Source organism: Glycine soja, chromosome 8 (genome assembly GCF_004193775.1).
Source record: "Glycine soja cultivar W05 chromosome 8, ASM419377v2, whole genome shotgun sequence".
Taxonomy (NCBI): Eukaryota; Viridiplantae; Streptophyta; class Magnoliopsida; order Fabales; family Fabaceae; genus Glycine; species Glycine soja.
The window spans coordinates 13,779,044-13,801,642 of NC_041009.1; the positions used below are offsets into that span (position 1 = coordinate 13,779,044).

The 22,599-nt window shown below is 34.3% G+C and overlaps 2 protein-coding genes across 2 annotated transcripts; both read left to right on the top strand.

The window, feature by feature from the left end:
• The first annotated feature begins 9,964 nt into the window (after window positions 1-9,964).
• LOC114422116 (protein NARROW LEAF 1-like) lies at window positions 9,965-15,421 on the top strand. The gene is made up of 6 exons (XM_028388323.1): window positions 9,965-10,163; window positions 11,268-11,768; window positions 11,903-12,046; window positions 13,283-13,523; window positions 13,635-14,135; window positions 14,619-15,421. Exons 2-6 carry the CDS (start codon window positions 11,280-11,282, stop codon window positions 15,050-15,052), a joined length of 1,809 nt encoding a protein of 602 aa, XP_028244124.1. The 5' UTR covers window positions 9,965-10,163; window positions 11,268-11,279; the 3' UTR covers window positions 15,053-15,421.
• A 1,099-nt stretch (window positions 15,422-16,520) lies between these two features.
• On the top strand, window positions 16,521-21,940 carry LOC114422117 (serine/arginine-rich splicing factor SR45-like). Its single transcript, XM_028388324.1, has 12 exons — window positions 16,521-16,829; window positions 17,876-17,944; window positions 18,475-18,563; window positions 19,045-19,091; window positions 19,173-19,253; window positions 19,347-19,512; window positions 19,600-19,831; window positions 19,918-19,986; window positions 20,091-20,207; window positions 20,763-20,826; window positions 20,911-20,945; window positions 21,563-21,940. Exons 1-12 carry the CDS (start codon window positions 16,615-16,617, stop codon window positions 21,645-21,647), a joined length of 1,269 nt encoding a protein of 422 aa, XP_028244125.1. The 5' UTR covers window positions 16,521-16,614; the 3' UTR covers window positions 21,648-21,940.
• The last annotated feature ends 659 nt before the right edge of the window (window positions 21,941-22,599 follow it).

The following is a 22,599-nucleotide window of genomic DNA, read 5'->3' on the forward strand; positions in this document are numbered from 1 at the left end:
TTTTCATAAGTCGGTAATAATACAGATCTCTGATCACATATTCTCAATTCTCTCTTCTCTTTCTAGTTTCTAATAATTTTAATGGAAGAACTAATGATACTTAAATCACTTTGCAGTAATGTGGTGACTAGACTCGAATACGTGTCCTAATAGAGAGGAAAACAATTCAAGCTCATAAAATTTGCTCTAGTTACACCATGTTTGCTTCAACACGTAGACAAAACATCCTTTTAGAAACAATGATTTGATGGTATTGAAATATATGTGTGCCTGTTTCTTTTTTTACTTGCTGTTTATTGTGTTGACTTACTGTATATATTTGAAGTTCTTGTTGATTCGTTTTATGACATAAACACTGCAATATATCATATGCAGTGTGAACAGCAAGCTCTTTGTTCCCAGAGCCTAATAATCCTTCTGGAACTCTACTGCTCATATCAATAAATGAAATTAATCGAATATGGAACCACAATAAATCAGAAACATGTGTCTGAAAACCAGGAAAAGCAAATGCATTTGTCAAAGATTATAAGTATTTGTCCCAAGATTAATACCCATCAAAATATATTAAAATTAAAAAAAGAGAGAAGAATATCAAATTATCAATACATTTGTCAAAAATAATTTTAACTTTTTAACTTTTAAATGTTGATGTAAAAGAATGACGTAGAAAACAGTTTTGAACAAGTCATAGAAATCGAGTAGAAATTTCTTCGGTTTGTTATCTTTAGCATTCCAATTTTTTAAGATAGAGGCAGCAAGATTATATGCATCATCGTCCTTTTGTTCAATTAGACACATCTAAGAAAAATATATATAAGCTAAGTTTAAAAAATAAAACAGAAAATGACTTGTTGGGATACAATCAAAATTCCACATCGGATAAACAACGGATTGAACATGGGTTTATAATCACAAGTCTCTGTTGGTATGATGTATTTTGGTTTCTAAAATTCTAATGATATTTGATTTATTTTACCTTTTTATGTGTAAGTGATTTGGATTAAGTTGGATTTATTTATTTATTTTTGTTCACTCAATTTAACTCGATCCAAGGTTTGGATTGAGTTGATTATTAGGTGGGATTATTAAAAAATTGTAACCTCTTTAATTATTGACAAAAATTTAAAAATTCATAAAACTCAAAAATAATAAGAATATATTTTTTTTACAAAATAATAAGTAAATTATATTGTGTCCAATTTCAAAGCTAGAAGAAGGTCGGATATGGATCTCATTGATGAAAGGCAAGCAAGATATAATAATCTCGACACCATCCTCAAATTGTTCAATGACAACACAATCCTTGGTGTACTGGACAGGTCGGATATAGGAAGAACCATATTGATATTATATGGTCTTTAGGTCCATTTTTCATAAAACGATTAACAACATAGTTAGTGGATAATCAATGATATTGTAAGGCTAATCTAACAAAAGTCGTGAATCGTTTAAGGTATTCTCTAGAAACTTTAAACGAAGTGGACAATGAATACGAAGAGATGGTGTTTCTTAAGTCTACTTTGGATCATTTGTTAGACTGTACGGTGTCCATCGTTATTGGGAGGAAAAGTAGGCATCAAAAGTTAATCATTTTTTAATTGATTGATGTTGGGTAATTTTAAAGCAATTCATTTTTTAATTGTTTGATGTTGGATAATTTTAAAGAATTTCGTTATTTTTAATTGATTGATGTTGGGTTTGAGTTTCATTTTTTGGGCTCCAAAGTGTGGCAAGGACGTGTTAGGAGTGGTTGTTGGGATGAGATTTTTGCAACGGGTGATTGTATTTGTATGTCTTTATAACTAAATAAGTGAGGACCTTCTCACAGGTAATCTGCATTTTGAGCCGAGAGGCAGTTTGTGTGATGATGAAGTAGTTATTGATAATGTTGTTATAGAAGAGGTTACTAAAGGATATTTTTTAAATTTAACAATGGACGAATGTATGATGTGAGTGATTTTGTCTCTAGAATAATCTTGTCTTTGCATACAATTTGTGGCATATTTTGGTAGCTTACCTTGTGTAAACATTGGGGGGGTGGGGGGGGGGGGGGGTTATAGCATATAGGCAGTGGAGAATAAATTTCATAATTTATTCATTTTTATCAATTTTTGGAAGCATGTTGGTTGTAATTGGATTTTGTCAACCCCATTTTTAAAATTTAATCCAATTTTAATTAAATTGGATTGAGTTGGTTATCGGATTAGGTCATTAAAAAACTATCACCTTTTTAATTATTGTAAAAAAAAAGATCAAACTAAAAAATAATAAAGATATTTTTTTGACAGAATAGGAGGAATATTTTCAAAAATATAAAGTTTCCCATGTCAATATTATTCTTGACCAAAGGGACCAAGGTAGAACCTCAATCTATCCTCTCCTATGTCATTGTTGGTTTTTCCCATCGGGTGACTTTTGCATGTTAAATGCCTACCACAATTTTCTTCCCTCGAAAATCCTTTACTTTAAAAAATAGAAGTAAAAGTAAATAGTGCTCAATATAATACTAGAAGCTTCTAGAATAATATGAGTCGTCAAGAAAAGGGTTAAGATTGTGCAAAAAATGATTTCCAATTTCATTTCATTGCTCCTTGCATCACCCTCATACATAAGTTGTTCCTCTTTCCACCACCCTCCATGGAGATGGGTTAATGCTCTTCTGCAATCGATGTCAAGTTGTGATCCCTTTCTCTTTCACACATAAGACAATCAGAGCATGCTTTCAACGCAGTCACTTATTTTGCCACGAGGGTGAACAAGCTGCCAGGTTTCGACGTTGTTGCTTCTTCTATGATAAGAGTGCGAGTCGTCAGCTTCCTATGCAAAATATGATGAGTCGACGCCTCTTCAGACAGTGAAAAGTTATTCTTCCCTAAGATTGAGGGGTTTTGCCTCAAAAGTGGCATCGAGATCTGCCTCCCAAGAGGGAGGGATGGTTCCAATGTTGCTTCCACAAGGGGTTTGACGCTTAGCATTTTCAAGTGAACACCATCAAAGAAGACACTCATTCTCCCCTCTTCAGTTAATCTTTTATTTGGAAATAATCTTTGATTTCTCTTTTCGCTATACAAGGATCTTCGCACCATTCCCCACCTACCACAAGCCTTTCGATGCCATTGTATTTTATCCAATTAACCACCTTCTGAAAGTACTTAGTGTTTGCATCTCTATCTTTCAACCATTTTATTCTTCATTTTTTGGTGCAGAATATATTCAATGATTTTGATACATAATTCCTCTCATGGGTGTAAGTGGCCTAGTCTGGATTGAGTTTTATCTATTTTTTAACTCAATCCAATTAAACTTAATTGGGTTAGTTGTTGTTGAGTCATTAAAAAACTGTCACTTCTTTAATTATTTTTTAAAAAATAAAAATAATCCTCAAACTCAAAAATAATAAGAATATTTTTTTGGTGGAATAATAAAGATATTTTAAAAAATCAATATTCATAAACATTGCATTATTCGTATGATAAAAATAAATTATAAATATATACTCATAGTACCATTCAAAAAATAATGTATTATCCCAAAATAAACAAAAAAATAAACTCTAAGACAATTTATTACCTAAAAAAAACAATGTATTACTTGAAGAATGAATTAATAATTTAATTGTATGTAGATTGGATTAGGTTTTGTTCAAGTCTAAAACTCTAAATCCATCACCCAATTTAATTTTAATTAAATTCATTAAACTAAAATTAGTCCAATACAATGACCCAATCCAATTCACAAAATCTAACTAGGGTGGTTGGATTAAGTGAGTTTACATATTAAGTTTGATTGCCTAACAATGATCCAATACATGTCTTAAGAAAGTAAGAAAACAATTGAATTTCATAGCAATTGCTATAGTTAAACCATGTGTGCTGCTCCAACACAAAGACAAATATGTCAAACTCAGGGGTTGTGAGTTATATCACCGAATTCTTGAGGGTAATGACACCAAAACACCCTTTTACAAATAGTGATTTGAGGGTATTAAAATATGTGTGTGCAAATTTTTTTCTTGTTATTCATTGTGTTGACTTCATGTGTATTTTTTCTATTTCAAAATATATTTGAAGTTCTAGTTGATTCGCTTGATGACATAAGCAATGCAACAATTGTGCATGTTATTGAAGTATTAAGAACTTGGCTACATCCAAGTGTTGTGTCATCATGCTACACATTGATGTTTGTGTACACCTGCTTTTAAGATTGCTCATAATTTTTTTTTTCAAATTTGCAAGAAATTTTATCATTGTTATTTTTTATCATTCAATAATATGGATCTTTCGCACATTCTTAATTCTTTGTTCTTTATGATTTCTTATAATTTTAATGGAAGACTTAATGATGCCTAATCTACTTTGCCCTTTTTCCATTAATATAGTGACTAGACTTGGATACATGTCTTCCATAATGAAAGGCATTTTGAAAGGGAGTTTAGGCAAAAAGGATTTGGATATTAAGTAACTATTGGAGGTTATTTTAAGCAATTATTTGGATTTGGATTTTAAATAACGTCTTTAACAACAACAACCTTAATAAATTGAATGCATTTTATTATTTACTTACGTTTAAAACATGGGTAAGCATGAGTGTCTTTGCACAAATACTTTAACATAACAAATGAGAAATTAAACAAAAAGAAACAACACCACTCTCCTAATGGGGGCTACAAGAGGGACATAGGATTTTTCTATGTACCAGTCTCCAATTGAGATAATTAAGTCATTTATTATGTACCTCTTTCTTGTGAAACTAAAATATGATATTAAAATATTAAAAATTCATCCTCACAAAATTAAAATATATCATTACCTAAGTGTATATTGCCTATCCATAACGTCTTGAAAACATGTACAAATTTTTTGACGTCATTTATTGTTATATTTTTTCGACAATACCTCTCCATCCAAACAGTTCCGCATCTATGAACCACTGTCTTTGTCCACCCCTAACTGGAAACCACCACCGACCACCATGCAACCAAACCCAACCACCACCATCAATCCCCCACTCAACCTTTATTTTTTATTTTTTTTATAAAGAAAAGTGATAAAGTTAGAGAACAACGGGTTACAATAACAACTTTCTAAAAAGTGCATGCTTCCTATGATACATGAACCCCACTGCAATTACACTCGAATCGAATATAACTTATACCAGAAGTAACACATAACTAAAAATGCTAAAATTTGGCCCTTAACTCTTCCCTAAGTCTTTATTATTGTGTCTACCTATTACCCCCTACCTGGCGTTTGATAAAAGGCGGAAGACAAGATTCAAAGCCACCTATTTTGTAATAAATTTGTTGAACCATCCTCTTGAGACTAGAAGCTCCAATCGAAACCCATAGACCAGTATCGTACCACTTCCAATATCCACAAGACCCCTCACCTCAATTTCGTGAAGCCAAACTCAAATCTAGAAAATGGAATTGAGCATTTTGGAATGTTTGGGCATGGAGATAGATAATCAACATGATGAAGCTCGAGGGTGCGATCCTCAACGTTGAAAACCCCTATGACACTGTCACGTAGAAGTTGGAGGGTGCAATCCTCAATGCCATCGTTTTCATCGAGGAACACATCAAGAAACATATTTTAGCTTCTTATTATGATTATTTGGGGCATAAAAAAGTGAGATATTCTTACTTCCAGGTTGACCCAATTTCCCTACACTTTTGAAAACAGTTTTTGGAAGAGCACCATTTTATACTCTTTGAGAATTAACTTAGAGTGTATTTGGATAGGATGATTTAACTAGGTAATGTATTTTTTTTTATAGGGAATTAATTTTTTTTATTAAAAATAATTGTTTGCATATTTTAGTAAAAGGAATTCAAAATTTTAGAATTTTAAAAAAGATTTTAGTTAGTTGAAAGAATAGAATTTCAAATGTTATCTTCAAGGGAGTGAATTTGAAAATTCCTCTCTTCGTTGCCGCCATGCCCCTCCTCCGCCACCTTCACCTCAGAGGCAACTTCTTCTCCAGCCATATCCCTTCCGAGTACGGCACCTGGCAGCACCTCGCCCTCTCCGGCAACGAGCTCGCCAACAACATCGCGCCCGAGCTCGGAAACCTCTCCGCCCTCCGCGAGCTCTACATCGGTTACTACAACATCTACTCCGACGGCATCCTGCCCGAGATTGGAAACCTGTCCAACCTCGTCCGGTTAGACGCCGCCTACTGCGGCCTTTCTAGCGGGATTCTGATGAAGCTAGGAAAGCTCCAGAATCTGGACACGTTGTTTCTTCAGGTGAATGCGCTCTCCGACTCGCTCACCCCCAAGCTGGGGAGCCTCAAGAGCCTTAAGTCCATGGACCTCTCCAACAACATGCTCTTCGGCGAGTTTTGCGGAGCTAAAGAATCTGACTCTGTTGAACTTGTTTCGGAACAAGCTTCCCGGCGTGATTCCTGAGTTTGTTGGAGAGTTACCGGCTTTAGAGGTGTTGCAGCTTTGGGAGAACAACTGAAGAAAGGATAATTAGGGGAGAGAGGAGAATTTGGGTTGGATTTGTTGGTTTTGGTTTGAAATCTAAGGTTTTCATTTAGTGATAATTCAGTGATTGTTGAAGAGAGAGGTTGTATCCAAACATACAATTTTAAAAATAAAAGAATTTAAATTAAAGCATATGAAATTATTTAAAATTTTAAATTTCTCCATCCAAACATACTCTTAAGATAAAGTCAATAATTACAAAACCATCATAATCATTCATTTAAATTGAATTTAAAGCTTTAACTTTTTTTATGAATTACTTTTGCCAAACAAAATGAACATAGGAATTAAAAAAAAAAGAAACAAAAGATAAAGGAAAACAAATACATCATTCGATAGTGTTGCGTACGTTGTCATAGGTCATATTTCTTTTCTTTAAGCCCTAAACGATGGAGAATCCGACATTACTAGTGTTGCATGATGCTTTTGATTAATGCACTTGTTCCTTGCACATGTGCCCATATAATTGCTCCTACATATCGCCCTCTAATTCGACGTACGTTGAGCTCCTGCATGGCCGGCTTGATGTATACCAATAGGATCTATTTCTTTAGAATTGTGTGTATCAATGCAAGCTGGTGTTTATGACTCCAATCACCTAAAGGTCATCATCTTTTTTTTTTTTTTCTATAGTTAATTTTTTTTATTGTTGTTATTTAAATATTTGGTTCGTAATTTTTTGTGATAATTTTTTATACATTTGCAATGTCACGTTAAAATACAATAATAAACGTACTATAGTGAATGGAATTCGTTTTTATTTCTCCTTGCTCCCTTTTATTTCAGTTATAATGCAAACCGGTAGAACACAAAATAAATTTTCAAAATATACACATCCACGTAAAACAAGAAAATAAAGCCGTATATAACATTAATTGACAAATATATAGAACTAATGGAAGTAAAAATATTAACGGGGTGAGGGAACCCCGAAACGAATCAAAAGTTTTTTTTTTCATGTGGCAGGACGTTATCTCCATCGAAAATCATGAGTAGAGGTATTTATAAGTTGATAATTATAAGTCTGGATTTCCTAATGATGCAATCCAATTTAAATAAGTTTAATTATATTAAATTGAATTTTTAAGTGTTTGAATCAAATTCGATCTAATTAAGATCCGATCATATATGTATTTTGACAAATTTTACTCTTTTATTTCGACCAAATTTATATCATATAACTAAATTTATTATTATATAAATTAATTATTAAATAAAAAATACACTAATTTACTGCACACATAATTTATTAAATTAAACCATTTTTGAATTTTTTCTTTTTTAAGTTATTTTTATCTTTGTCTTGATTTTGTTTATATATTTTTATGTTAATACAATACTTTATTTCTATTTAAAATAAAAATATTGTATTAGCATTGAAATTAATAATTCTATTAGTTAAATATAATCATAATTTGATATTTTTAGTATATTTTGTCATTATATACTTACAAAATTTAATGTAAAAAATAAATTATTATTCTAAGAAAATTAATTTTTATAAAATAAAAAATAATTTTCAAACATTCAAACTGGATTAACTTAACTTGACCCAACTCATTTATGATTGTATTTGTTTGGATTGAGTTTGAAAAAAAAAACATACATACACAAACTCAACATGTGAACCGTCACTAAAGATAAATATTAATCTTCAACCATGATTTCATACTAAAATATGATTCAAATTTTAGACCACTTAATTAAAATATATAAATCATTGTCACTTATTTTAACTCTATAATAAAACTGTTATTTTTAACACTTTTTTTTAACGAAACAAAAGTGTTATTTGCCACTTGACGACTCTCATGCTCCAATTGTGTTAATTAATTGTGAGTGAGAGTGAGTGAAGAATTTGTGAGGAAGAGACATAAAGAACAAATTATAATTTTCTGATGAAAGTTTAGTAGAGGAAATGTTAGTTCAGTCCAAAGTAAAAGAAGAAATTATAACAAAACACTAACTATAAAAATGAAAAGAAAAGAAAAAACAACTCAATAGTTTATATTATAAACTTAAACACTGTATAAAATAAAGTTTCAACATAAAGAATTTTTTTAACTTTTTATGTTATTAAAGATTTATTTCATTTTTTAAAAGCAGAAACAAATATAACAAACACTTGCCCCTACTTTAAGGGAAGGATGTTTTTATAAGTGCTCTATGGTGGTCTAGTTTTGTTAACCCATTGAAATTACAATTTCATCTTTAAAAATAGTGTTTTTTTTCTTTCCCACTTTTCTTCTTACAACCAACAACTTTTTTCTTCACTTCTCTCTGTAATCAACAAGCTTCCACTTCGTTCTACCATTTGAAGCCCGTCATCAATGACTCCGTCGCAGATCTACCAAACCATCGCACAAAGACGCTATCAATTATATGTTAGTGATTAGGTTTCTATGAAATCTAGGTTTTGGTATTCTTGGTGCGGGGTTAGGGCGGAGGACGCAGGAGTGGAGGGAAGCAGAAGAAGAAAAAGAAGGTAGCGCCGCTGTTGGGAATCGTCTTCGGCGGCGGTGCACGGTGGAGAACGCTGACGAGGGAGGAGAAGAAGGGTCAGGGAATAATAGAAAAAGGAATAATGTAATAAGGGACAAAACAAATATTGTGAACAATAATTTTAATTACTAAAATTAGTTAAAAGTTTAATCTCAACCGTTTCATATTTTATTGATAAATCTAATAGTGAAAAATAACTAGACCACCATACACCACTTAGTTAACTTCACCATCCTAAATATAACCATTTCAGACATTAAATGTAGCTATCTTTCTCAACTAATGTAAGAATTGTTATACAAATAATATTTCTCATATCATTTTAAAAATAATCTGTTATCACTTTCTAATATACATTTTTACTCTCAAGATTTATAAACTTCCATTTTTTAGTTACATCTTTTTAAACATGTCACACAAATTACATGTTCATTTAGTATTTTCAATGTTGTTTTTCTCAAGTTAATATAACAAAATATAAATAGTTAAATTTATTTTACAAAGTATCATATGATGACAAATTAATAATTAAAATATGAAAAATATAAATTTAATTTTTAAATGTGTAAAAAACATGACAAGTTAATCTTATCATTAAAATTGTGAAATTATTTTGTTAGTAAGTAATAATATTTGAAAACTAATTTAACAATAAAATGTATTTTTAAGTATTAATTTAACATTAAATTGTAATATTTAAAAATTATTTATCATTAAATTATTTATAAAATTAATTTGTCACATTTCTTACTTATTCAAAAATTAAATTTTAATTTTTTATCTTTTAATAATTAATTTATTCACCTATCGTATTTGTTAAAAAAAGATCAACCCCTCGTATTTTAGAGAAGAATTTGATTATTTACCTTAAAAAAAATACTGTTCATGATAGAAAGAAAGTCGAAATAATTTCCATTGCAACATCATCATTATTTTTATATAAAATAAAAACCACACGCGCACACACCAACACGAACACCAACAACTATAGTATACACACTGAGCTTACTTTACTTTTACTACCCCCATTCCTATGCAGCTTCATGGGATTGAACTGCAATCACGACTTCAAACACCCTCTCAATTCTGCAACTTTTTCTCATTTGGGTTGAACTCTCTGTCTCAATGAGGCTCTTCTTCCACTCTTCACTCTGCTCTTAAACTGGTCTGTCTCTCTCTCTCTCTCTTGTTTATTTTTATTTTGGTTGTTTTGGGCAACTGGGGTTCTGTGGAAACCTGAAAAATCTTTGCTTTATGGTGTTTGATCGTTGAACTGAAGATATGAAACCATGTTGGGAATTCAACAAGGGCATGCCTTTTTGTCTGTTGGAGGAATACTAATTGTGTTTTCTTTTTTCTTTTTTTTTTATGGATGAAATGTCTTGGACTTTAATCATGCCCTTTTTGCACTGTTTGGGATGCTTGAAACGTTGCTTAGCTTGATTTAATTTCTTTTGTTCATCATGGTGTATTGCTAAACTTGAAACTTTCCGTTTGCTTGAATCTGAGAATTAGAAGGGTTGTGGATGTCAGATTCCGCATGCTAGAGGAATGTTATTTGTTTTATCATGCCTCTATCAGGTTTTTAAATGTTTTCATTCTTTGACTTGTTGATTGGTAAAGGATTGAGTGGGGAACGTCGAGGTTTTACTCTACCTAAAAGTGTATTACTCCTTTTGTTGGTGCAATTCATGGTCGTGAGTAGTGACTGTATCTTGTATGCTTTTCTGATTATGTAGTGTTGTGTTCAGTTTTATTTAAAGCAATATTAATTTCATACATATTGACCATAGATATTATGTATAGAGTAATGCCGTGGGATCATTTTCTTATTCACCGTGTTACATATTGGACTAGTTCATAGGTGGTAGAGTAACCTTACTACAGCTACACTAATATAATCTGGTTTTTCCTTTAATCTTCCTTACCATTGCTTGTTGCTTCCTTTTCCTTTCTATTACTTGTTCTAAAAGCAATTTAGAATTTGATATTTTGATTTGTTGTTTTCTTCTGTGCTTTCTCCTTAATTTCAAATAACTTTTATTTATATATAGATATTATAGGCTTATGTGCTAAATCTATCCCATGCAGGTCTGAATTTTATTTAGTCAATTAATGGCTAACTTTTAGTTCTTTTGACCTAAATTGATGCCTGTTCTCACTGTCTTTTGAAGTTTGAATTAAGCTAGAGGTCCTATTTGCTGTCTCATATGTTGCCAGTTTTTTTGCATTCTGAGTCCCCTTCTGTTTAAATAAAACATTATTTCAGGTTAATCAAAAGATGGAGCGCGCGAGGCTAAACATGAGAGGCCATTGCTCTGGTTCGACTCCCTCAGAAGAATCTGCTCTGGATCTTGAAAGAAACTGTTGTAGTCATTCTAATCTGCCCTCACTTAGTCCACCAACGCTTCAACCCTTTGCTTCAGCTGGACAGCATTGTGAGAGCAGTGCTGCTTACTTCTCATGGCCAAGCCGCTTGAATGATGCTGCCGAAGAGAGAGCAAACTATTTTTTAAATCTACAAAAGGGAGTGCTACCTGAAACCCTTGGTCGCCTGCCAAAGGGTCATCAGGCAACTACATTACTTGAACTCATGACAATCAGGGCATTTCACAGCAAGATACTACGTTGTTACAGCCTCGGAACAGCTATTGGTTTTCGAATTCGGCGAGGCGTATTAACAGATATTCCTGCCATTCTAGTGTTTGTTTCCAGGAAAGTTCACAAACAATGGCTCAGTCCAATCCAGTGTCTACCTACTGCTCTTGAGGTTCTCAGAGATGTCCAAATTGAACCCGCTTGATTTAATTTTGAAGTTTGAAATATTTATACATCACAAACAGTTTTAGGTTGTTCTCTAGTACCTAGGATGCTTTTGTAATCAATGTTCAATTTGTGAACCAGGGGCCTGGTGGAGTATGGTGCGATGTAGATGTGGTGGAATTCTCATATTTTGGTGCACCTGAGCCAGTTCCAAAAGAGCAGCTGTACACAGAGATTGTAGATGACTTGCGTGGGGGTGATCCATGCATTGGTTCAGGATCTCAGGTGTTTCTGTGCTTTCTTAGTTAATGTTTCGTATGGAAGGACCAATCCGGTTTACAAAAGATTATCTTTGATTCAATGACTATTTTGTATATGCGATGATTATAGGAGCATTTTTAGCCTTTCCTCTTAAAAACCAGTGTAACTACTGTCCTTTAATTTTTATCCAAAATCATATTCATTTGCTTTGGAGGTTTGTTCTAGTCAGTCTTTTCTGCATGAGTCTAACTTTGCAGTTTGTGCTGTAAATTCAATAAAGCATCTTAAGTTTTCTAAAGACTAACTTTGACCTCAAAGAAGTTCAAGCTGATATCTTGATATGTTACTGGGCTTGATCTTCTATTGTAAACTCTTGGTGATATAACTACTTTTGATTCTTGACTTCTTTAAATTTCAGGATCTTACATTTCAAGTTTCATAATTTTTTATGTACTAATCTAAAACTTCTTATGTGGTTAAACTTTTTATTTACCTTCCCTTGTTTTAATTCTTTACCAGTTTCTGTAGATGGATTTCTCTGCTTCTAAACAATGGTTTAAATATTTGATTTCCTCCCTGATTTGCATTTGTGGAATTCACGCGCGCACACAAAAAAAAAACCATTTCAAATGGAATTTAACCATAAATCTGTTTCTGAATGTCATTTATTTGAGAATCTCATTATTGGAATGTCGATGGCCAGACCTATGGCCTGAAGTAGCTATAAATTTAGGAAAACCAGAAATGCAGACCTTGTGGTTTTGTTGGTCTTTGAAAGCAGTTATTTGAGATATTTGAAGTGTGAAATAGTAGGATCCTCAATCTCCTGTGATTTTGAGCTGGTAGAGTAGTAACAATATCTCATTCTTGCCAGGAAAATATTATGGTGTGCAAATTCAATGTGTATGATAAATTAAACTACTGGACTCTCACTTGACCATGATCCACCTGATAAGTAAAATTTGTGATGAAATTGTTAAATATAAAGTCTTATCTAGGCCCCCATAAATCTGGATTGTTGCAAAACTTTCCTTCATATACATCATCTACCTTTACTGTTCTTAAGTCAGCTAAATGTCAAGTTGTCAACATTCTAAGTCATCCATCATTATCTTAAAATAGCTATCTTGGTATGAGAGAACAGTTCACTTGGTGTTTTCAGAAATCAATGCAGTTCATAAGCGTTTCTAGTAGAAAATTTCTGTAGTGCTCTATTTGCTGAATATATTGGACTTCTGACCACTTACTTTCTTTGTTTAGGTGGCAAGCCAAGAGACATATGGAACTTTGGGTGCCATCGTGAAAAGCCAAACTGGCAGTCGGCAAGTTGGTTTTCTCACAAATCGTCATGTAGCAGTCGACCTAGATTATCCGAACCAAAAGATGTTTCATCCTCTTCCACCCACTTTGGGGCCTGGGGTTTATCTTGGTGCAGTAGAGAGAGCAACTTCATTTATAACGGATGAGCTTTGGTATGGCATATTTGCTGGAATGAACCCAGGTAACATAAATTTAGGAGTCTAATTGATTTACCTGGGTTACTTGCATTTTGTTCCCCATGCATGCTCCTTAGTCCTCACTCGTCATGAGTCATGATGTGTTTCTTGTGCAGAGACTTTTGTGAGAGCTGATGGTGCATTCATTCCTTTTGCTGATGACTTTGACATGTCCACTGTTACTACTTCAGTGAGGGGTGTTGGAGATATTGGTGACGTGAAAATAATTGATCTACAGGCTCCAATTAGTAGCCTTATTGGAAAACAAGTGGTGAAAGTTGGAAGAAGCTCTGGCTTGACCACTGGAGTTGTTTTGGCTTATGCCCTAGAGTACAATGATGAGAAAGGTATATGCTTTCTAACGGATCTTCTTGTTGTTGGTGAGAACCAACAAACTTTTGACCTTGAAGGAGACAGTGGAAGTCTCATCATGTTAAAAGGTGACAATGGTGAGAAACCACGACCAATTGGGATAATATGGGGAGGAACTGCTAACAGAGGCCGCCTTAAGTTAAAAGTTGGTCAACCTCCTGAGAATTGGACTAGTGGGGTGGATTTAGGGCGTCTTCTCAATCTACTTGAACTTGATTTGATAACAACTGATGAAGGACTTCAAGGTTTGTCACTTGTTTCCTAATAGATCATTCTTGGGTTCCTCTACTCTCTCTTTTTTCCCTTTTTAATTTAGCATTCTCAAATAAGGGATTAGAATTTACATTAGGGTGTTCTTTTCTCACTTATGAGTTATGATATACCAAAGGCTGCTTCTACATAAATGAAGCTTAAAAGAAGTCCACAAAAACATCTGGTGCTATTGATGGTTGGGAATTATGTTGATGCTTGAAGGGATATTAGTGATCTTATTAGGGTTAGTTTCTTTATTTGCGTGTCTAAAACCAACTACACAAAATCATTTTCTTGAGATCATTTACTATATTACCAATTTACTGTAGTACTGTTTATTTACATTGAAGATAGTGTGAAAATATGGACACAACTCATGTAGGAATAGTATGGGGACAGGGCTGAAAGATTGTTCTTCATATTGATTAGGATTATTACTAAAATCTGAAGTTGTTTTCTGCTGTTGTTTCTTGTAGTGGCGGTGCAAGAACAAAGAGCTGTGTCAGCCACAGTAATTGGCTCTACTGTGGGCGATTCCTCACCTCCTGATGGTGTACTTCCAAAAGATAAAGCTGAAGACAAATATGAGCCACTTGGTCTTCAAATTCAGTCCATTCCCTTAGGAGTTGTACCTAGTAGCCAAGACATGAAACCATCAATTATGGAGACTGAATTTAAATTAGAAGATGGAATCAATGTTGGTCCCAGTATCGAACACCAGTTTATCCCGAGCTTCATTGGGCGGTCTCCGTTGCACAAAAACAGCATACAGGACAGAACTGCAACAGAGAACTTGTCTTCATTGAGGAATAACTGTGATGAAGATTTGTGTGTTTCACTGCAGCTGGGTGACAATGAAGCAAAGAGAAGGCGTTCTGAAGCCTCCACTAGTACCGAGGAACCTCAGTGAAATGGATTATTTGCATAAGCTGGAAAAAGTGACTTATAAGTCTAATGACCCCAGAATGTGTTGTTTATGACCACTGTGGTACTGTGTTTATGCTTAGCAACTCTGACAATGTGCAATGATGTGATTGGAGTTCACATTGCGTTGAAGTTCAAGTAAATTTCTGAACTGAAGTATGTCACTTTTTAATTAACATGGGCATACTTTGCCAATTAACTGTTGCTCACATCACATGGCAATTACCATGGTTTATATGCTGTGATGAAACTGATGGGAGTTGGATTTTTATCATGTCATTTTGCTTCCCCCATCCTAGGTCTGCAAAACCTTCCACATAAATAAAAAGAGTAGTGCTAGCAATTTTTTAATGCACAAAACTTAACATGTAATTCCATAGGTGCTGCTGGTGCTATTTTCCAATCAGAATTAGAAATTCACCTTGGTAACCTGCATTGGCATTTAATAGAGTCCTTTGTTACGCGGATTACTGAGGTGAAATTCCAATTTTGATTGAAAAACAACACTAACAACACCTATACAACTACATTTAAATTTTGCCCCTTTTGACGCATTTCTTCTGATATACTATTGTTGGTAAAACTTTATTTGAAACCACAAGCATGAGTGAGACTCATTCAATAAGAGGTGCAACTTAGAATTTTTGTGCCTTTTAATAAGTTTCATTTAATAATAAAGTGTATAAAATATGTTCTTTACTTTTCTCTAATAAAGAAGGGGGATATTTCCAAAAGAAAAAACATTTAATAGACTTAGTATGTGTTTGGTAAATTTTTATAGTTGAAATTCTTTTGTGAAGTTAGTAAAAAGAATTAATTGTTTTTTTTATATAAAAAAAGCTGAATTAACCACATTTCAAGGGAGAAAATATCTACTACTTTGTTGAGTTTTATTTTATTCTTTTGAAAATGGATCTTCCAGCTACATCCAAAATAGATTATTTGTCATACCAGCCTCGTAATTAGCCTATAATTTTCTTTTATTACTATGCTTTTATTTTATGTGTACTTCCTCTACTCTATTGATTATTTAAAATTTATTCTTTTTTCTTTTTCTCTTAATCATATTTTTTTTATTCATAATACATGAACTAGAGATCTTATTTAATAAGATCAAATTCACTATCACTCAAATCAATGATTTATTTTTTATTTTATTTGAATGATATAAAAATGAACATTTTCTTATTAAAGCACTTTCTAAAAAAAATCTTATTAAAATACTAATACTAATCATGATATATATATAAAAATAAAAAAGGAAAAAGGCCGGACATGAAATATTGCCACGATCCGATTAAGACCCGAAATCTGACCTGCTCCAAAGGTATACTCCGGATTCCGGGTCGGGGCAAATTTTCATGAAAAAATCGTATCGTATGACGTATTACTTTGTATACGGTATACCGTATACGCCGTACGCATCGTTGCTAAACACTGTTCCCGTTTTTATCTTTTGGATTCCCTTCACAATCACATTCACTCCTTAGTCTGGTTCGAGGCGCGAGCTAGGGTTTATCGAGGGTTTCGTTTCTCTCTGCAACAACGATGGCGAAACCCGGGCGAGGTCGTCGCTCTCACTCCGGCTCTGTTTCCGGCTCCTCCTCTCGCTCCTCTTCCCCCTCCGACTCCCGCTCCTCCTCTCGCTCGCGCTCCGTTTCTCGTTCCCGCTCTCCCTCGCGCTCCAGATCCTCCTCTCCCTCCTCCTCGTCTCCCTCCCGAAGTTCTCGCAGCCGCAGCCCTCCCCCACAGCGCCGCCGAAGGTAACGCTTTTTTCCTCGATCGGAGCGCAATGTGTCTGTGTCTGTTTTTTTTTTTTTCAATTTGAAAGCGTTCGATGTTCTCTTGGCTGTTGAAGTTTGAGAATTCTTTTTTAAAATTTCTGGATTCCTTGCTGATGAATGTTTTCGCCTGTGGTATTGATTTTTGAGTGCGGTGTGATTAGAGAACGCAGAGGTTCTGAAGGTTCCTCTAATTTCTGCGATTGGAGCGCGAAAAAGCACTCCACTTACTGCAATCTGATTTCAAAGCGTGCTTTGTTCTCTTGGTTGCTGATAGATGTTGAAATTGAGATTTGGGGACTCTTTTGTTTTTAATTTTTGGATTTCACGCTGAAAGTTTTTCTATTCGTGTCTGTTAAAGCGTGGACCGCACTCGACGTTCCGGGATTCGTGTCTGTTCTTCAAGAAAGCATAAGATGTTCTCTTAGCTGGTGATTGATGCTGTTGAATTAGGAACTCTATTTTTTTTTCTTTTTTAATTTTTAGATTTCACGCTTGAAGTTTTCGAGTGTGGTGTGATTGAGAGATATGTGGAAATTGAATCTTGTTGAGTCCTGCCGAAATCTTTGGTGTGCGAGATTGATTGTTCATTTTGTGTTGTATCTGAAGAGGATTTATGGTCAAAGTTTTGAATTGTGCTGCTGTTGTGGTTTCGCCACAATAAGTTGCTGACATATGTGGTTGCACTTGCGTTAGCCACATGGTCATGGTGACTCTAAAAAATCGTTTGACCTTGCAGTCAAAATTGTTGCAGTGACTCCAATATCTTTGACGTTGTGCTGAAATTGTGGTTGCGGACATTTGAAACCTTGTCCATGGTCTCTTTGATTTTCTTTCTGCTGTTTGTTTTTTGAGTTGTGCCCTGTGATATAATTAGGTTGGTAAAGTGGGTTGGAAACTTGACTGTGGTAGATGTGGAAGTACTTTGTTTTTTATCTTTTGTCTATTATTTTTCTTTGTTTTTGTGTCCATTTGGTTTTGAAGACCACATTGATATGATACTACTATTTCATTTTTTTGTTCTGTAGTCCTGCTGATGCAGCTAGGCGAGGTCGGTCTCCTCCACCTCAATCTAAGAGAGCTTCACCTCCCCCAAGGTAGTGTGATTTCAAATTCTCTGTCGGTATTACTTTTTGGTGATAGTTCTTGGATATGTTGTCATAGAGACTTGAAATTTTTATGTCAATGTATGTTATTTGAATGCCATTGTGGTTGTGATTCTTGTTTAAGTTTGCTTGTGATTATTGTTAAAGTTTAACATGGTATATTGTGCAAGCAATGTTGTTAAATGGTGGTACCATGGTAGATTTTTTTGCCAACTGCCATAGGCAATTTGTGAAGGGAGGCCTGCTATGGCGGTGCCATTGGCTGCAATGGTGTGTTTATATGACAATTTTGGCCTTCCACTATTGATAACACTGTGTGCAAGTTGACACAGTTCTGTAGTGTCTGGTATTGACAGTCTCATGTTCCTTTTGTCCATATCATATCCTTCAAACTGTTGTAATAATTATAAATATATATATATATTATTTTTAATTCTGGATGTGATCTATTAACACACTTTTTTCCCTTTTGTGTTACTTGTACTCTTGCTTATGTATTTATCTACTGTTTTTGAACTCAGGAAACCTTCTCCTGTACGTGAATCACTTGTTCTTCATGTAGAAAAGCTCAGCAGAAATGTCAATGAAGGGCATTTGAAAGAAATTTTCAGTATGCTTAATTAATTCTACCTTCTAGTTTTATCCTACATTGTGAATGCAATAATATATTATAGGCTCTCCATTATCCTCGTATTTGCCAAATAGTTTTAAGAGTTATTATTTGGCAATGCACATCAGCACATGTAATTGGTCTGGTCCTATTGTGGAGTAAGCAATGTCTCATGGAGGTAGAATCCATGAATTAAGCCTGGTGCAGCCTCTCTTTTTGTTCCATTTTCATTTATTTCTGTCATCAAACTATGACTTTCAATCATTGAGGCTTCAACTTAGCAATTTTAATATTAATAATATTAACTGTTGAGACATATTGGCTTGATGTCTTATTGCCTAATTAAGGAAAGAGATATTTTAGTGACCTTAAGGAATTAATATCAGTAATGAAAGAAAGCTCTCAGTACCCTTTATAAATTCAAAGTACACGTGCTTTTGTTGGCATTTTAGTTATCCACCTTTATGCATTAACTTTTCAGGTAACTTTGGTGAGGTTATAAGTGTGGAGTTGGCAATGGATCGAACTGTAAGTTTGCATTTACTTTGGCATCATAGTTATAAAGGAATTTGATGTGATATGACATTGTCATTTTTTTCTCATTTCCAGGTCAATCTTCCAAAAGGGTATGGATATGTGCAGTTCAAGACAAGAGGGGAGGCTGAAAAAGCATTATTGTACATGGATGGTGTAGGTTTCTGTGACTGAATAGGACTGATATCAATAATCAAACTTGCTGGCGGCTACATTTGTAAATTGATGCCTATTCTTTTTGTAATGCAGGCCCAAATAGATGGCAATGTCATCAAGGCAAGATTTACTCTACCTCCAAGGCAGAAAGTTTCACCACCCCCAAAGACTTCTGCTGTTGCTCCAAAGAGAGAGATCCCCAGGACTGATAATGCTAGCGCAGATGTTGACAAGGATGGACCAAAACGGCAAAGAGAATGTATATATGTGGTGGTGGGAATTTTTTGTTTGTATTTATAATATTGGTGGCTTTTATGCTTACTCAACTTTTGTTCGATGACACCAGCTTCTCCTCGTAGAAAACCTCCTCCCTCACCACGGAGGAGATCTCCTGTACCTAGAAGAGCTGGATCTCCAAGACGACCAGATTCTCCACGCCGTCGTGCAGATTCTCCTGTCCGTCGCCGAGTAGACTCTCCTTATCGTCGTGGAGGAGACACACCTCCTAGGAGGCGGCCTGTGTCTCCTGTAAGAGGTCGTTCTCCATCTCCACCTAGACGCCTTAGATCCCCTGCAAGGTTGGCTTTCAATTGAACACACACACACACACGCACATTAACAATTTCCTTAGTCAAGTCTACTCAGTTATATATAATCTCTGTAGGCTGTCACCTAGAAGGATGCGTGGAAGCCCAGGTCGAAGACGTTCACCTCCACCTCCTCCCAGGCGCCGGTAATTTTATTTACTGATTATTTCCCTTGTTTATCACTTTGCATTTTGCAATAGATTGTACATTCAATTGATTGCCTTTTTAAAAAATGAATATTTCCCTCCAGATCACCACCTAGACGACCACGTAGTCCTCCTAGAAGGTCTCCAATTGGTCGTAGACGTACTCGCTCTCCAATACGTAGGTCTGCGCGCTCACGCTCAAGGTCATTCTCACCTCGCAGGTAATTTTCTAGCATGCTTATGTTTCAGTAGTCAGTTTGCTAAAACAAGCTACATTGTATTTTTTGGTTCCCTATATGTCTTAATTTTATTTTTTTTCCATTTTTTTGGTTTTTGTGGAACAGAATATTTAGATAGAAGGCAAAAAAAAACCGTGAGATACTTGTGAGAATGTGAAAATATAATGCTTGTAGCTGGTGGATTGTGTAGTTATCCTGATCCTTTCGAATGATCATATATGTGCAGAATTAATGAAATTTGACATGATGTTTAATGCTAGTAATGAAGGGTTTACCCTTGCAGGAGTTAAAAAATGACTTTATTACCTGATAAATAATAGCAGCAGTAGAAGAGATTTCAGAGTAACTATTATGCTGATTAGGGAGAACCAAAGAAATGTTATTTCACAGAATACTTTCGGTATTCTTGAACATCTTATAACTAACATCTGTATGCATATGAACATGAGAAGTTTTCTGGACTTGCTATTTTTTATTGAATGCTTGAATGCAATTTGAAAATATTTGAATACTGCTTAAACTTTTTTCTATTGACAGAGGTAGACCACCGGTTAGACGGGGAAGGTCATCATCCTACTCTGATTCCCCAAGTCCACACAAGGTATGTGTCTTCTTTCTCATTTACATGGACAAAGTTCTTTAAATTTGGAATGTTCTATGGCTTAGTCCTTTGTAACTTTGACAGGTATCCCGTAGATCAAAGAGTCGGAGCCCAAGAAGGTAATGCATACAGTATTTGATATAATGTTTTCTTGTTAAATATTTCTATTGATTCCTTCTCTTTTTTCGGAACATTCACTGTTTGATTTTCCTGGCAAGTTTTGATTTGTTTAAGAGCACTGGTCCTTTGTTCTTTTTATATTGCTGACGTGTTTTTCTTCTTTTTCAACTTACAAATTAATCCAATCATTTATAGTCTAAAGTAATATTAAAATAATTTCATGAAGAATTTCCACTGTTAACTCCCTTGGTACAAAGTTAAAGATTTGTGCTCCTTCAAAGAAAGACACTTAAAAAATATCATAAATGAAACACTGCCCACTGCATTGAAGGGTCAAAAGTTGTTTATGCCTTAAAATCTGCCACCTTGCATCTATGCTTCACAAATGGCACATGGATGCTATCTTGATATGCTTGATGTAAATAGGATTGGTAAATCTTATCAATTTCTCTTGGTCAGTCTGATATTTTTCAGCAATAGGATTTTAGATATTAGATGATTATTCAAAGTGCATATATCTCAAGGACAAACTCCTATTTTTGGTTGTTGCAATAAAATTGTATCTTTATAGTTCATTTCAGTTATTTGCTAATGTGAATATATTTCCTAATTGTAGGCCTTTGAGAGGAAGAGGCAGTAGCAACAGCAGCAGCAGCAGTTCACCACCACCACCACCACCACCTCCACCTCGCAAGCCATAGATAATTCTTGTAAATCTGTTGTCTTTTTCCGTTTATGTATTTACCAAGATTCTGTGCCGGCTGAGTTCTAGCTTGATGTGCTTGGGGGTATATGTTGCTTTTCATTGTTGTCTATTAACACTTTTTTCTTTTCTTATTAGCACTTAATGTTGTTTGGAAACTAGGCGTTCCGTTTTCGTTTGGATCCTACTTTTGCTGTTACTTTGCTCAAAAATGGAAAATTTGAAAGATGATAGGTGCTCCGCTTTATTGTATTTCTAGAAATTCAGTGGAAATCCATTTAACTTATAGTTTCTTTAGAAATTTGATTATGCGAATAAAGTAGTAAATGTTCCGTTTGATTTAGTTTCTTAGAATTAGCACGAAATGCAAAACTGAGGTAAGCTAGATTTATCTTGCTACAATTATACAATGAAATTCCTTTTAAACTAGGTTATGATTTAATATCAATCCAGGTCTGATATTGTGAAGGCAAATTTTGACAAAAAACAAGGGGGGCCATTCAACAGATGTCGAGTGCAATTTCAAGTTCCGAAAATGCTAATAATCTGATTGGCTTCTATATTTAATTTTTACTCATTGAAAAAGTTTTAAATAGATGATCAACTATGATCTTCAAATGAAAAATCAACTGTTAGTGTGTATTTATGTTCGCTTTTTTTATTCGGGCAGCTGAAATTGGTTGTCAATTTTTTTGAATTAGTATTATACGTGGCTAATTAAGATTCAATAATGATAAAGTCATAACTTTACCTTTCATGGAGCCGGATCCTTTGCATTTCAATTATAACTCTTCAGTAAATAGCTACACTTTACCTATAACCGGAGAGTTGAGATTAATTTCAATGCAAAGTGCGAACTTTGACAAAGGGCCCGTAGTTAAAATCCATAAATTTAACTGCTATAGCATCTTGTCAAAGCGCACAAAGTCCTTAGAAGATTGAATTTGTCA